General features: G+C 37.7%; 1 protein-coding gene and 1 pseudogene across 2 annotated transcripts in view; both read right to left on the bottom strand.

Annotated features, from left to right (window-relative positions):
• The window catches only part of LOC149234525 (monooxygenase 2-like), a 170,787-nt gene extending 165,897 nt beyond the window's left edge, over positions 1-4,890 (bottom strand). The window contains exons 1-4 of one of the 2 annotated variants that reach the window (XM_089371863.1): positions 4,771-4,890; positions 4,492-4,629; positions 3,934-4,080; positions 979-1,044 (exon numbers count right to left, since the gene is read on the bottom strand). In XM_089371863.1, coding sequence (XP_089227989.1) covers positions 979-1,044; positions 3,934-4,080; positions 4,492-4,629; positions 4,771-4,793 — 374 coding nt within the window. In that variant the 5' untranslated portion in view covers positions 4,794-4,890. The other variant, XM_089371862.1, reaches the window with a different exon arrangement.
• A 4,752-nt stretch (positions 4,891-9,642) lies between these two features.
• Positions 9,643-11,292, bottom strand: LOC149234524 (uncharacterized; annotated as a pseudogene).
• Between the last annotated feature and the right edge of the window lie 6,094 nt (positions 11,293-17,386).

Raw genomic sequence — 17,386 nt, 5'->3', positions numbered from 1 at the left:
ATGGTTAGCATACCTCATATATGAAGACCCACCTTCATTGGCTGAACTGGCTAGAGGAACTAAACACTGACTGGAGAGTGGCTCATAGGCATATGGGACTGCTATTTGTCAATCATTGTGGGGCTGCTGGCTGGCAAGCTGGATCAAAGGGGGAAAAGCTTCCCCTGAGGTTACCCACAGGCTGGTGGGTAACAAGACCTTTCATTGCTAGAAAAAAACTGGTTTCAGAACAGCCTGAATGCAAAATCATGTATAAACAAATGCTAGATGAGTTCAGAACAGATTTAGCATTTTCAGCAAGATGTGCTACTTTTCATTGTTGTAAGTTATTTTCAATGAGTACACAAATTAAGGGAGCCAGAACAAAGCGTCACTTTAAAGATATAAACTGCTATTTCTTATAACATCGTACAAACTATGTGTTGCAACTTGGAAGCATTCATGGTATGATGTTAATTCTTGAGGTCACGACTAACACTCTTGGTTAAGTGATCTACAAGAAAACCATGTTCTCTTCATGTGTAAAGCACTTCCACTTATTAGTGATTTGTTGGATGTGTTTATTCCTGTAAAAGAGTAGGCAGCGACTTGTTACATCCAGGCTGTTGAATGTCATAGGAAGCAATTATGAGCTCATATAAAAGGGCCAATGCAGATAATGCAATGAACCAACTCCATTTGTTAATTCGGAATATCTTATTAAATGGCTATTCTGATAAAAAATAAAGGTTTCGTGACTTTTCTGATATACCTGCTAGGGCTCTTGCAAACTGTTCAGCGGCATGTTAGATCAGTGGTGGTTTTAAATTTCTGTATTGCAATAAATAGTGGATTTATAAGGTTTTATGTTTAAATAGTCTCCTTTTAATTTTGGCCACTGCATACCTCTCATGGTGTCAACTGTAAATCTAACTGTTCGTCTTAAAATGATATATTGTATAAAGCCTGTAAAAGAGGTTTGGCTGCATCAAGTATTACCTATTGTCTTCAACCTGTAAAGAGAAAGATCTGAGTACTGCCCCATCATTTGTCTGGATCTGCAACCTGCGTATTCCAAATTAATTCAGTAACAAAATAAATATAATAGGATGCAAAACAGAATGCAAATTCTATGGATTGAATATCTTGAATTATGTCCACAATTTTGTCTACAAACGCTGGAATTACAGGCAATCTCAAGCGAAATGTAGATGAAATGAGTTATTATATCATTACCATGTTTATATATTCAAGAACAGAAAAAGAAAAAGCGGGTATGTTCTTTATGATTGCCCCACGCAGAAAGGAAAGGGAGATGATAGTGTGATTTTAGCGATAAAAGGAAGCAAAATGACAATTAAAGATGGAAATGCAACTGCTAAGTAGAAAACCAGAAAGTTGGCAACCTGTGTACAACAATGACTTTCCAAAGTCAGCTACAATCATAGCAAATCAAGAATAGCATTCCTTTTAAAAACAATAAAAGCGGATACAGAAATTAATGATTATGCATTTATCTTTGGAACATAAGACATACACAATTACAGACAAGAATCCCAACAAAGAAGTTTGTGTCGATTTTCATTGATTGTTTAGAATCAATACTATCAAATTCATTTTATTCTAAGATATTTTTTTCATCGATAATAGCAAAACTGCCTTAACCTTGTTATGCAATCATAGTTGAGCCAAAATGCATGGATGTGTACCACGTACACTTTGACATGTAAGAAAACATTTTGAAGGAGATCCACTTGATCTTTTCCTTATCACGCCTTCTCTTGCCACCTTTAGAGTCCTTGCATCCTTGTTAGATCTTGTTAGGGTTCTTATGGGTTTGCATTCAAGTCCACCCTTTTTGTGAGCTTTTGCCTCAATTTTTGAGTCGGCCTTAGAGTTGTGCTTGGCAAATAATAACCAGGTCTTGTTAGGGTCCAGTTCCACTTCTCATTTTCTGGCTTCTTTGTGGGTTTTCAGTTGAAGTCAACCCTTCTTGTCATCGTTTGCCTCAATTTTTGAGTCATTGCTATATAGTAATGCTTTGCAAACAATAACCATCAAGAAATGCAGCATTAACAATAGAATATTTTTTGCGTGTAGCCTAAATATGTTACAATTTGGACTTTTTCCAATCATTTTTGTTTAAACTGGCTAAAAATTTAGAAGAATTTCTGAAATCATAGATATCAATTGTTAAGATTGCACAATCCTGGTGCAATAGGGGTTTTTAAGGGGCATTGGATCCATTTTTAAGAAAAATACAAATTCAACAATGAAAAATTGCAATTCCAGCAATTCTTCTATGACTGGATTCCAATGATGATTACCTGGAAAAGTCCAAATAATAGAACGCTAGACTTCTCCTATCCTGGGATATACACCTTTAGATGTGGAATGCTGAGTCTGACTGTATATTTCAAACTATATTGCAATTAATGTGGAACTGCTTGGTGGTTATTGTTTTCCATGGTGCTTTCCCACATGGTTCAAGTCTATATATTGCTGTCACTCATAAGTTCTAACAATAACAGGATGTGTTTGCCAGCAACTTTATACTATCCATGCAGACTGGGGAAAGCCCTGGCCTTCTTGTAGCCTAAATATGTTACAATTTGGACTTTTTCCAATCATTTTTGTTTAAACTGGCTAAAAATTTAGAAGAATTTCTGAAATCATAGATATCAATTGTTAAGATTGCACAATCCTGGTGCAATAGGGGTTTTTAAGGGGCATTGGATCCATTTTTAAGAAAAATACAAATTCAACAATGAAAAATTGCAATTCCAGCAATTCTTCTATGACTGGATTCCAATGATGATTACCTGGAAAAGTCCAAATAATAGAACGCTAGTTCCTATCCTGGGATATACACCTTTAGATGTGGAATGCTGAGTCTGACTGTATATTTCAAACTATATTGCAATTAATGTGGAACTGCTTGGTGTGGTTATTGTTTTCCATGGTGCTTTCCCACATGGTTCAAGTCTATATATTGCTGTCACTCATAAGTTCTAACAATAACAGGATGTGTTTGCCAGCAACTTTATACTATCCATGCAGACTGGGGAAAGCCCTGGCCTTCTTTTTTTTCTCAATTATAGGTTTTCTGCTTTTAAAGCCTGATTTTTTAAGGCATTTTTGGATCCTTTTAAGGACAGAGTCTTGTCCTAAATAGGACCTTTTGGTTCGACACAACACTTTATTCTTACCACAATTCTTTCCTGGGGTTAGAAGCCATATTCTCGTTTCATGAACACAGTTTATGCTGAAGTTATGATCTGATTGCATTCCAAGAGGGTTTACTTTGGCTGAATTTATTCCTTCAGGGATCCTTGCTGCATTTGTTCACCTTCCAAGTTGAAGTGATTTCAACTCTTGACGATTGAGCAATATTCCAACTTATTTGCTGCTTGCTCCTACCAAACGGCACTAAGGGCTCAAGATGGTGACATGTCAATTCCGTTTTGTTGCTTAAGATAGTTACATCATAGATGCATAATTGAATGATATATAGATTGCGCTTTCCTGATTGAGAGTAGTTTGTTCCGATGGAGTGCTTCCCATAATTTCTGTTTCATTGCAGCTTTGTTGTGGCACAAGCTCTGACAGAAGGCCTTAGCAGTTCCAATACTCTTTTCGGCCCCAATTTGACAATGATAAGGTTGCTGCTTGCTACCTTCTCAACTATCCTGATTGTGACAGGTTGGGATTAGTATTGTTTATGAATATCTCATTATCGTACCTTTCCCTACACTATTTACAGACTATGAAAACCAAACCTAAAGGAAAAACTGAGCTGTCAATTTTGAGCATCTCATTTAATGACTCCATTCAAATATCTGTATAGGAGATTCATCTGCACAAGTTACAAGAACATCCAAGTAAAGGTCACTGTTAAAGCTATTCAACTCGAAGACAGGATTTGATTTTTTTTTTCCTTTTCCAGAAACACACCCAAGTATTTCCTTGTACTCTTTGCGAAGGTCCTCGGCCACTCCCAGAACATCCAGCACCCGCCAGCCATTCTTGAAAAGAGTCAAAGAAGTTCCACCTGTTCTTAGGGAATCTGCTTGCTCAAGCACCAATGGTTTAACACCAAGCCTGCAATTATCGGCAACATGAGGATTCAATTAACACAGTTTCGCATTTGGCTCTGAAACAAAACATCCTTACCAAACATAAACTATAATATTTGAGACATTAATATAGTTTAGAAAAGGTGCCACAAGCATGGAATCTTTAATTGTGCCCCTAAACCATTAAAGCATGTGAAATCTGGCAACCTTAAGATTTAGCTGTACTTATAACTCGGATTGGGAGCCAGATATTTACCTCTATCAGCTAAAAGCATAGAATGGTAAAGGCATAAACAAATAAACTGAAAGCACAAAGAAAAGAAGTGGTGTTCAATTCTGCCTAGGCCAGATCTTTCATAATGCAAAAGCTTACACCCTTCTCCACTTTTAAGTTTATGGGTTGTTGCAGAGTATCGAAACAGAAAATAAAGAGAACCTGTGAAGAGACAAAGCAGTAGCAAGTCCTGCAATGCCAGCTCCCACAATCACCACCTCCTCTTCTCGTATCCGATCAGACCCTTGCAAATTATTTGCGTGGCTGCTGTGGCACACTTTACTACTGATGCGTTTTTTCCTGGCAACACAAGGAAGAGTAATGAAATTTATTAACGAAGTCGAGCGTACGTGATATGTACGAGGAACGAGGTAAGCCGAGGATAAATTCGCGGCAGAAGCCATGGATTCCGAGCTAAACGCAGAAAAGTTTGTTGTTTACCTTCCTTTCATGCAATGCCACATGTTCGTTTAGATACGTCTCCTGGAGTGAAACGTGGCTCACAATAAATCACAGAGCATAACATGCGGAATATCAGCCAAGTCTAAATGTCTTATGAATAGGTTGGTTTTAGATGACCGTGTACACAGAATATGATGTAATCACTTAGAAGTAAAACTAGATTTATGTTAAATTAGTTTGTTTTTAATTAATGTTTAGGTTGGTTTTAGATAACCGTGTACACAGAATATGATGCACATAATCATTTAGAATTCCAATTCGATTTTTAGTTTGTTTTTAATTAGTGTTTACCGTGTTACAAAGTATTATGTAAATCATTAAATTTAAAGTTTAGAGTGATTAAATTTGTTGTGATGTAAAGAGATTTGTTTTTTTTTTTTAAGTTTGATAGATTCAAAATATGGATCTAGGTTGAAATAGGTTCTATTCCACGTGAATACCATAGGTTTTTATAAATTTGGAATTCAAAAATTACTAGTAATTTTATCAAATTAAGTTTAAATTAACTATCAAACAAAAATTAAAATAATAATAATGACTTGGAATTTTTATTTTAATAGAGAATTTTTATTTTTATTTTGTTTTCATTGAGTTAAATGTTTACAACACATTACATTACATTACAACATCTCTATCATACCCGCGTAGATTCATGTTAACTCTAAATCTACCAAGCTCTGAGATGGATCATATCCCTTTGCAGCTTAGGATATTTCCATCTCAAGAGATTTGATTCCTTTGGAAGCTTTGGTAGATCCAAAGTTAAGATGGATCTAGGCTGGTTTAATTCCCCCTTTTCAATAGGTTATATTCCACATGAATACCATGAGTTCTCATAAAACTAGAGCTCACAAACCACTGGTAACTAGACCAAATCAAATTTACCTTAACTACTCAACAAAAATTAATTAAAAAGGTAATAACCTAAAATTTTTATTTTAACATAGGTTTATTTTTGTTTTATTTCGATGGAGTTAAAATGTTTACATTACATTAATCTTTTTATCTAATTTAGGTTTTTCTTTTTTCTTTTCTTCTTTTCTTTCTTTCTTCTTTCTTTACAGGACATTATATTACAACATCTCTTGCACACTGGAATATAGAGGGACATGACATGACAACACCTCTTGTAAAATTTTTATTTCAACATAGGTTTATTTTTGTTTTATTTTGATGGAGTTAAAATGTTTACATTACATTAATCTTTTTATTTTATTTTAATTTAGGGTTTTTTTTAATGTATTTTGACCTAGTCAAAATGTTTACACAACATTCTATTACAACATCTCTTGCATATTGGGCTAGAGAGCCACAAGACATTACAACACCTTTTGCATATTGCGTTGGAGATGACATGAAAACACCTTTGCGTACTGGACTAGAGAGTCACAAGACATTACAACATCTCTTGCATATTGGGCTAGAGAGCCACAAAATATTACAACACCTTTTGCATATTGCGCTTGAGATGACATGACAACACCTCTTGCATACTGGACTAGAGAGCCACAAGACATTACAACATCTCTTACATATTGGGCTAGAGAGCCAAAAGACATTACAACACCTATTGCACACTACGGCCATTCTATACAACTAGGCTAAAAAAACACCTCTGAACAAGGAAAAATAATAAAAAATTATTATTAAATTAATTTTTTTTATAAAAATAAAATATATAATAAAAAATTATTTATTTTTCCATTAACTCACTAAATAGGTATTAGGTATTAGATTGACAATAGAGCTCAATCAACTAGATATGTGCTTATTTGTGATGCCCTACTTAATCTTATCATGCAAATTTCACTCGTGTTTAAATTATCTTAAAATATGGACTTATAATTATCAAGAAATATTAGTGCAGCTTTACATTGGTGAAACTGTAAATTTATCACTGATATAAAAATTGTTATGATTCAATTCCCAACCTACCTCCTCATATTTAAATTTTGATAGGACATGGTCTTCTCCAATTAATTACCAAACTATATATTCATAGCTCATCCCCAAAATGTCCTCTCAAATTTACTTGCGATAAGATTAGGTCCTCTCCAATTAATTACTAAATTATATATTCATATCTCACCCCAAAAATGTTCTCTCAAATTTACTTGGGAGAAGAGATGGTCCTCTCCAATTAATTACCAAATTATATATTCATATCGCATCCCCAAAATGTCCTCTCAAATACACTTGGGAGAAGAGATAGTCCTCTCCAATTAATTACCAAATTAAATATTGATATCTCATCCGAAATGTCCTCTCAGATTTAATAGAGAGAAGATAAGTCAAATGTAAAGATGAGGGGGTAGTTATGACATTAATGATATGTGGTTGAGATGGAAGAGGAAATGAGGCATAAAAGGGGAAGGATGATGGGAGGAGAGGAGAGGCTTGGTCTTGCTTTTGTTTTGGTTTGGGGGTGGTTTTGGAGGATTCATTTTGAGAAGAAAGGGGGAGGGAGAGAATGAGAGTATTGTTTATCTTTGACACACACTACATTTAGTTGGACTTGGGCTCAGAGGGCTGGGGGACCTGTGGAGGTTTCCTAGGCTAGAAATTATTTCCTAGTTGGCTAAGAGGTAAATCCAGTCGATAGTCCAAAGGAGTATCCCAGCAAAATCAGGAGCTCAAGGGCATCTCAACCAAGTTATCGGAACAAATATTCATCTATTCATAAATTACTCATATGAGTAATTGAAATGAAATGCTCACTATTTAATTATAGAAAATAAATTTTAAAATAGTAATTATCATCATTTAAATGTTTAAGTTGCAAATAAATTATTGTTCATTTTATTGGATTTGAAATTATTCTGATAAAGAACCCTAGGATGAAGACTTATATTATTTCAATCAATTTAATCATCATATCATTATAATGACATATAAAGCAATAAATATTATTATTCATATAAAGCAATAAATATTATTATTCCTATCTGGGAGGATATGGAAACTCCTATTTCCACCTCTATAGGTTTATTAATGCGTCTTGATGTGCACCCCTGATATAACACGCGCGCGGTTATAAAGGTGGAAAAAAAAATAACGCCGTGTTACAGGGGACGCACGGTTATAGATGTGGAAAAAAAATAACGTCGTGTTACATGGGGCTAACAGAGGTGCATATCAGTTCGCATTAATAAACCTATAGAGGTGGAAATAGGAGTTTCCATGAGAATATAACTCATTCATTCATAAATGCCACGAGGATATAACTCATTCATAAATGCCTTGAGTGTCAATTGAAGATATAATTGACATTTTGAAGATATAATTGACATTCATAAATGCCTTGAGTGTCAATTTATTTTAATCTGACCAATATAACTCAAATGCCTTGACTATCAATTTATTTTAATTTGACCAAAAATTAAAACGGAATGTGTAATGTTAACTTTGTATTTAAAATTAATTAATTTTATTAAATTATTTTTATAATAACTGAGTGGTGAGTGATTAGTTGTGTCAGGTCGCTCTTATTTAGTCATGATGACATTGTACTCTGCCCGTATACTGTTGACTCCAGCTACAGTTACCTAATCATCTCCCCACGGCGAATTACATTAAGACACATTAACTATAGGCAGATTTGGTAGGATGAGATAGAGATTCTAAAGGCAATTAATTGAGACACGTGTCACTGATCCATGAGAGTAAATTGGTCGCAGTCACGAGAACCATCAATTTTAAATTGCAAAGTGCACCGTTGATTTATTGTGCAAGACTGGTAATATGGGCCTTGAAGGAAGGTTCTAGGTCATCCATCAAAAAGTTCAAGAAATGAGTAAGTAAGAAAGGTGAGTTGACCACCCTTCCTGGATGGTTCTTTGCCTTTCATTCCAGAGAATTCGCCCTTTCTGGATGGTTCTTGAGTAACCAAGAAAGGTGGGTTGACCACCCTTGCTGGATGGTTCTTTGCCGAAACTCCTATTTCCCCTTCTATAGCAACTATTTCCTATTTCCACTTCTATAGCAACTATTTCCACCTCTATAGCAACACTTCTATAGCAACTATTTCCACCTCTATAGCAAAGTTAATGCGCCCTGATAGCCAAATATAACACACGCGGAGTTTCCACTTCTATAGCAAGTATTTCCACTTCTATAGCAAAGTTAATGCGCCCTGACATGCGCTTTTGATAGCCGGATATAACACACGCGAGTGATGACTAGAGGAGGGAAAAAAAACAGCGTGTTATATCAGGCTATATCAGGCTATCGAGAGCGCATGTCAGGGCGCATTAACTTTTCTAGAGAGGTGGAAATAGGAGTTTTCGTTCTTTGTCTTTCATTCCAGAGAATTCCATGGTATGTCGCGTAATCTCGATAGCCAGATATAACACACGCACGATATGACTAAAAAAACGGCTGTGTTATATCGGGCTATCGAGGACACATGTCAGGGGCATTAACTTAAAAAACGGCTGTGTTATATCGAGTTATCGAGGACGCACTATCGAGGACGCATGTCAGGCGCATTAACTTAAAAAACGGCTATGTTATATCGGGCTATCGAGGACGCATGTCAGGCGCATTAACTTTGCTATAGAGGTGGAAATAAGAGTTTCCGTTCTTTGCCTTTCATTCCAGAGAATTCCATGGTATGTCGCATAATTTCTTTGCCTTTCATTCCAGAGAATTCCATGGTATGTAGCGTAATTTCATTCCATTAGCTGCTTCTGCAGATGGCATAACTCTATATAAGAAAACATTGCCGGGGTTTGAAGAGTTTGGTTCAATTCCCAAGTGTCATATTTGTGTGATTGCGAGCTATTATCTAAAGATACAGGTACTTCCATGAGAAACCGCTCTCAACACAGGGGCTTCCATGAGAAACCGCTCTCAACAGATGTGCTCAACAGGTTCACGATTCAAGCCCCGCCCTGGGTTGCGAAGGTAGCCCGGAAAATCGATTTCTGGAGTGACCTCGTAAAAAAGAAACAGGTATTGAACATCGCACCTCAGAAAGGGCTTTTCTCCTCTGTTAAAGTCTTCATTCAACTCACATGGCATGGAATGGAGCTCACATGGCATGAAATGGAGCTCGTTGAAGACCAAAGACTTGGGGTCATTGGGCTTCCATGCCAGCTGCACCCAGCCGAGATCACCATTGGGGAACTGAATAATTCTGTGGTCAAGAGAATAGGGATGCCATATACCGTCTTGCAAACTGTGCTTGAATTCATACATGGCCCATGGCCCGCTCTCCCAGTTGATATCGGGCCCTTCCCAGTGGTTTCATACCACTTATTCCTGTGATACAGATGCACGCGCTCTTCGTCCACAGGCCACAGGGATCTCACGGACTTGTAGGTTTTCACAATATCAGGGCCCTCAGTAGGCTTACACATGGTCGACAGACCGTGCCAGTGCTTCCAGTGGTGTCGCGAGTTCCATTCCCAGGGTCATGCGGAGTGAGCTGCTGCACAGTCTCTTCCCCAACGGTTTCCCCTAATGCCCCTGGAATCGACATGGCTTTTATTATTTTGTTGGGCGTGGGATTCGATCTCCGGTTATCTGGGCTGTCTGATTTCAATGCCTTTGACAGAAAATGCACTATGTATGTATTATGGCATGAAGGAATTGCAGGTTTTGTAAACTTTTCAGGCAATGAAATGGATGAAATAATTTAATTACCTTGGAAACGAGAATGCCAGTTAGCGCAAAAATTAATGAAGACCCAGTTCTAGTTTTGCCGCATTCAATAAAACTTTCCTTGTGGGTTGGTCCAGAGAGGAGGCGGCCCGGAAAATCGATTTCTGGAGTGACCTCGTAGAAAAGAAACAGGTATTGAACATCGCACCTCCGGAAGGGCTTTTCTCCTCTGTTAAAGTCGATGTCGACCTAGCAAATTCAGCAAAGAAACAACCAAGATTTGATGAAAGACCTCTCCCGGAGGCCCGGAATTGCTTCAGCAGAAAATGGCTAGCAGGTTATTTAGGAGACATCGGCTCCAGGCTAAGGAATGGCGGTTGGAAAGAAGATGAGATCTCTGATATGATAAATACCCCGGCTTCTTGTTTTCAGAAAGGCTCGGACAGCCAGAATCTTGTGGAAAGCTTCGCATTTCATGTCGGCTTGCTCTTCGTTTCTCTCAGAAAAGCCGACTGGAGTGCCAAAGAAGTGTTCGAATTACTGGATTTTGATTCAAAGGAAAGGAAGATCCCGCCTCAGCTGGACGCAAAAATTGGCCTAATTGCAGAGTATTTGGCCAAAGCTTGAAGGAAAATATCCACAGGTCCCAGAATCCGACACTCCCATCCCATTATAATTACAAGAAACTTCGACAAAAGCACCCTCAAACATATTATCTGCGCCCATTTGTTGAAGCATCATCGCATTTTGCTGTGGATCATTCGTAAGCTTGGACACGTATTTGAAGATGGTTTCATTCATCTTGCTCTCATCCATTGACCCCAACTCGTACTGTAGGCGAAGATTCGTCAGCTCTGCTATGAGATTCTTCACCTCAAGGAAGATGTTGACGGGCATCTGGTAACGTAGGAAATCAGAGATCTCCTTTTCCAGCTGCCGGATTTGAAATCCATATTTGAGGCTATGAAAAAATTTGAAACAACTAGTATTTTCCCACTTCTTCAGCAATTCTTCGCCCCTCATGAGGGTCTTCAGGAACTTCTCATAAGTGAGATTTCGCTCATTTTTGGGCTTTCGCAGATTCGACAAACACAATAGTCTAAGAATTGTAGATGGCTCACATAATTAAACATGTAATTAAAAAAAAATTGTCAACCATCCACGCCATATGTGTTATTAAAATTCGAAAATCTGTGCCAGATGCTCGAGGGATGTGCCACGATGCCACCATCGTCGCCATCTGTTTACATCTCTGTCATTTGCTGGGAACCATCCACTCGAGGGATGTGCCACGGTGCCACCATCGTCGCCATCTGTCTACATCTCTGTTCTTTGCTGGGAACTATCCACGCTGTTAGTTTGACAACGAATTAGTAACTTTGAGTAAAATGTAACTAGACAGTTTTATACCGAAATATTAGTTATGTAACGATGGTCGATGATATAAAACTAACAAATGCCCATGAAATGTAATGAGCGGAGAATCATTGTTGAATAACAAATTCCAATCCAATTCAGTTTCTTGTCTTGGTTATTCTGTTGAGTTTCTTTGTTTTTCTTCATTATTTCCGTTATTCATACAACAAGTGGTATCAGAGCAACCTACTACCATGACTACTTCAGACTATGAGGACTTGGATGCCCGAGCTCTCAATACCATCCGGTTATGCCTAGCGGATGAAGTTCTCTTCAACATTGTTGAAGAGACTACAGCGTCAGGATTGTGGGATAAACTTGAAAACCTCTATATGACAAAGTCATTAACCAACAAAATTTATCTGAAAACACAGCTATACAGTCTTCGATTGAAAGAAGGTTCAAACGTTGCAGAACATTTGAATGTTTTTAATACACTAATATGTCAATTAACAGATATGGAAGTCAAAATACAGAAAGAAGATAAAGCCATAACTTTGCTGTGTTCTCTGCCTGAATCGTGGGATCACTTTGTAACTTCAATCAGCTTCAGCTCTGCTGATTCTTTGAAGTTTGAATTAGTCGTGGGAGCTCTCCTATTTGAAGAAGTACGAAGGAAATCCAGCACTGAAACAATTGCATCAGAAGCCATGGTCGCTAGAGGATGCTCCAAGGAAAGAGGAGAAAAACCAAGGGGGTCTTCCAGATCGAAATCGAAGGGAAAGAAGTGTAAGGCAAAATGTTGGAACTGCGTAAAGTTGGACACTTGAAGAAGGACTGTTGGAAACGAAAGGAATCGGAAAACTTGAAGAACGAAGCGAATCAGGTCGATTCAGGTATGATAGACGAAGTTTTATCTGCTGAAGAATTATGTATGATAGATGAAACTTCACCTGAATGTAATGTCTCTCAGGGTTTTGATAGCTGGTTGTTAGACTCTGGTGCTTCGCATCACATGTGCCCACATAGAAATTGGTTTACTTCATATAAAAATGTAAACGGTAGTTCTGTGTTTATGGGTAACAATGTGTCATGTCAGACTGTTGGGATGGGAGATATCAGGATTAAGATATATGATAACACAGTTAGGACATTAACTAGTGTTAGACATGTACCTGATTTGAAGAAAAATTTGATTTCTTTGGGAGTGTTGGATTCAGATGGTTATAAGTTTACAGGTCAGGATGGCGTCTTGAAAGTATTTAAAGGAGCCCTTGTGGTTATGAAGGCAGAAAAGGTCGGAAATCTTTACAGGTTAAAAGGAAGTACTCAGGTCAGTGAAGCAGCGGTTGCGTCAGAAAAGGAAGAAGCAGGTACTCGTCTGTGGCATCAGCGATTGGGTCATATGAGCGAGAAAGGTCTTCAGATACTGATGAAACGTAAATCTCTTCCCGATCTGAAATCCTTGAAGTTAGATTTCTGTAAACATTGTGTGTATGGAAAACAGTGTAAACAGAGATTTAAAGTTGGAAATCATAATAGTAAAGATGTTTTAGACTATATTCACTCTTATGTGTGGGGTCCATCCCCTGTTGTGTCATATGGAGGTGCATTGTATTTTTTAACGTTTATTGATGATTACTCCCGTAAAGTTTGGGTCTATATGCTAAAAAGGAAAGCTGATGTATTAAATGTCTTTAAACAATTTAAAGTAATGATAGAGAAAAGAACATGCAAATCTATTAAATGTCTAAGAATTGACAATGGTGGTGAGTTCACTTCAGTTGAATTTGAACAATACTGTAAGGATGAGGGAATTGTTAGACACAGAACTGTTGTTTATACTCCTCAGCAAAATGGTGTTGCTGAGCGTATGAATCAGACTCTTATGGAAAGAGCCAGAAGCATGATCAACAATGCTAACTTGCAAAAGGAGTTGTGGGCAGAAGCAATATCCACTGCTTGTTATTTAGTTAACAGATCACCTTCAGTAGCAATTGATTGTAAAATTCCTGAAGAAGTTTGGACAGGTCAGTGTTGTGACTATTCACATTTGAGGATATTTGGCTGTGATGCTTATTCTCTTATTCCGAAAAATCAGCGTTCAAAATTAGATCCAAAGTCGAAATGTTATGTCTTTGTTTGGTATGACTATGCAGTGAAAGGATATAGGTTGTGGGATTCTACATTGCGGAAGATAGTCATTAGTAGAGATGTAACATTTGATGAATCCTCTCTATTAAAATCAAATGTTGAAAAAATTGAACAGGAACAGGTATCGCGGAATCAACAAGTTCAGTTGGAGGCTAGACCTTTCGGTAATAGTCGAAAGGAAGGAGAGACTTTTGGAGAAAAAGGTGTGAAGACACAAAGGAAGCCGTTGAAGCTTCTGAACCAGTGCAAGTTTCTGAACCAGTTCAGCAACCAGTCGCTCTGAGAAGGTCTACAAGGGAAAGGAAAACTCCCAAAAGGTATGAAGGTTCTGCTTCATCTTTTGCTTTGATTATTGAAGATAGGGAACCCTCTTGTTATCAGGAAGCAGTAGATGATACAGATAGCGAGAAATGGAAAATGGCTATGGAAGAAGAAATGGACTCCTTAGCCAAGAACAATACCTGGGATCTTGTAGAGCTTCCTGAAGGGAGAAGTGTTGTTGGATGTAAATGGGTCTTCAAGCTGAAACAGAAAGTTGATGGAAGTATCGAAAGGTATAAGGCGCGACTGGTAGCAAAAGGGTATTCTCAGGTTGAAGGTATAGACTTTCATGAGATTTTTTCTCCAGTTGTAAAACTTGTTTCTATACTTACTGTGTTGGCACTAACTGCGTTGCTTAATCTTGAGTTAGAACAGTTAGATGTTAAAACATCGTTTCTAGATGGTCATTTGAACGAAACGATATATATGGAACAACCAGAATGTTTTGTACGAGGTCGCAGCAGAAGATTAGTTTGCAAGCTCAGGAAATCATTGTATGGTCTGAGGCAGTCTCCCAGACAATGGTACAAGAAGTTTGATTCCTTCATGGTGAGCCAGAACTTTATAAGAAGTGAGTATGATCATTGTGTGTACTTCAAAAGTTTCAATGGCATATTCATTATCTTAGCTTTGTATGTTGACGATATGCTTATTGCAAGCAAAAGCATGGAAGAGATCAACAGGTTAAAGGCTCAACTTTATAGGACGGTTGATATGAAGGATCTTGGAGCAGCAAAACATATCTTGGGCATGGAGATACACAGAGACAGGAAAAATGGTAAGCTTTGGTTATCACAGCAGAAGTATGTGGAGAAGGTACTTGAAAAGTTCTCTATGAATAATGTGAAACCTGTTAATGTTCCACTAGCTTCCCATTTTAAGCTTTCTTCGGTTTTGAGTCCTAGAGCTGATGAAGAAAAGCAGTATATGTCTCATGTACCATATGCAAACATTGTAGGCAACTTAATGTATGCGATGAGATCTACAAGACCTGACATTTCACATGCAGTTGGTGTTGTCAGCATGTTCATGGCAAATCCAGGTAAAGAACATTGGCTAGCAGTGAAATGGGTGCTTCGATATCTAAGAGGCACAAGTGACCATTGCATCGTCTTTAATGGTAGTGAAGGATCAGTCTGCGGATATGTAGATGCTGACTATGCAGGTGATTTGGACAAAAGAAGATCTACTACAGGTTATGTCTTTACTCTTGCAGGTGGAGCAATTAGTTGGATGTCAAAGCTTCAAGAAATAGTTGCGTTGTCCACTACCGAAGCTGAATATATAGCTACTTCAGATGCCAGTAAAGAAGCAATCTGGTTAAAGGGTCTGCTCGATGAGATTGGAAGGACGCAAGAGAAAGTGAATGTACTTTGTGACAGTCAAAGCACTATTCACTTGGCTACAAATCTTGCTTATCACAATAGAACCAAGCACATTGATGTAAGGTATCATTTTCTGAGACGTGATCGATGGTGGAAAAGTAGCTCTTCAAAAGGTCCATATGCGAGAGAATTGTGCAGACATGTTCACAAAGCCAGTTACAATAGAGAAGCTGCGGTGGTGTTTAGCTTCTCTTGGCTTGCAGAAAAGATGATGAATGGGCATGGGCAAGAGATTAGGAAAATTGTTGTCAAGGCGGAGTTTGTTAGTTTGACAACGAATCAGTAACTTTGGGTAAAATGTAACTAGACAGTTTTATACTGAAATATTAGTTATGTAACGACGGTCGATGATATAAAACTAACAAATGCCCATGAAATGTAATGAGCCGAGAATCATTGTTGAATAACAAATTCCAATCCAATTCAGTTTCTTGTCTTGGTTATTCTGTTGAGTTTCTTTGTTTTTCTTCATTATTTCTGTTATTCGTACAACACACGCCACGTGTTATTAAATTCGAAAATCTGTCCCTGATGCTCGAGGGATGTGCCACGGTGCCACCATTGTCGCTATCTGTTTACATCTCTGTCATTTGCGGGGTGAGAGACTAAGTTTTAAAAGCAGAACGAAATTTACTTTTCCGTTAATGGGTGACACAGTTAAATAGGATATCTTGTATTCTTGAATTGCTTCCAGCATCTTTATAAAGGTAAATTTCCCATTGGAACCACATCATTTCCTCTCCTGCGCTGCCCATATGTGACACATGCTAGACTTTCACATTGAAACATGGGAATAACACTTAAAGACAGTTCAATGCTTCACGCTTTTCATTTCTTGGTCACTGGTCACTATCAAGGTAGCCGCCATGAAATTCCTATGAGTTAATATCACCTCTTTATTTTTCCCAGTAGTCCCAGAGGAATCAAGGTATCTCTGAGACCTACCTGGTAGGTTGGAGCTCTTTTGTTAGAATTTTGTGGGATCGTATTGTTTTTGGAAGTCATTTTTCTGCGCTCTGGTTTTTACATATATGGGATATCATAGATATTGGCACGGCCATTTTTCCGCATATTGGCTGGTTAAATTTGTATATATATATAATATATATATATAAGAGGGTAAGGAGAATTAACCTTGCAGAGGCCTTTTACAAGACCGACAACACCCTTGACATAGTCTCCAGCTCCAGCCAAGAATGCCACATACATGGGTTTATTATTTTTTTTGTGTGATTTTGATCATTGCGAACAATTTTTAAGCAAAGGTCTGTTATGGATTACTAATTGTCTGAGTGTTATATGGAATGTGTTAAATGCTCAACTGCATATACATAGGAATAGGGTGTGCAATTTGATACACGCTCTGCATAATAGATAGGCATTTCCCGTCATGCAGGGCATTCTAATGGAATCCTCTGAACATACATTATTCGTGCAAATCATTGCTGATATTTGCTGTTTCTTTTTGAAAACTAAGAGATTTTATTCACGTACATTAAATTTATTTAACCCTCCCTTTACAGGAGCAGATGACAAAGATTCTTGTTAGCATTTTAGTAACAGATAACAAAGATTCTTGTTAACTTTTTAGTAGCGGTAACACCTAGATGCCAAACTCCAGATTTGGACTGCTGACCAAAACTACTAAACATGACCACCAAAGACTCACAGAAAAGAGCGAAATGTACTGAATATCAAACAGAAACATAGCAATAGGGTAACAAATTACAGAAGTTGCAGGAGAGTAAACAGAGAAGTTTAGCGTTTGTGCAATT

The sequence above is a fragment of the Pinus tabuliformis genome, chromosome 8, assembly GCF_031772625.1.
Source record: "Pinus tabuliformis cultivar Carrire ecotype Pingquan chromosome 8, CPIR1, whole genome shotgun sequence".
Classification (NCBI taxonomy): domain Eukaryota; kingdom Viridiplantae; phylum Streptophyta; class Pinopsida; order Pinales; family Pinaceae; genus Pinus; species Pinus tabuliformis.
Note: the sequence above shows the minus strand (reverse complement) of the source record. Positions and strands in the feature narration are given on the sequence as shown.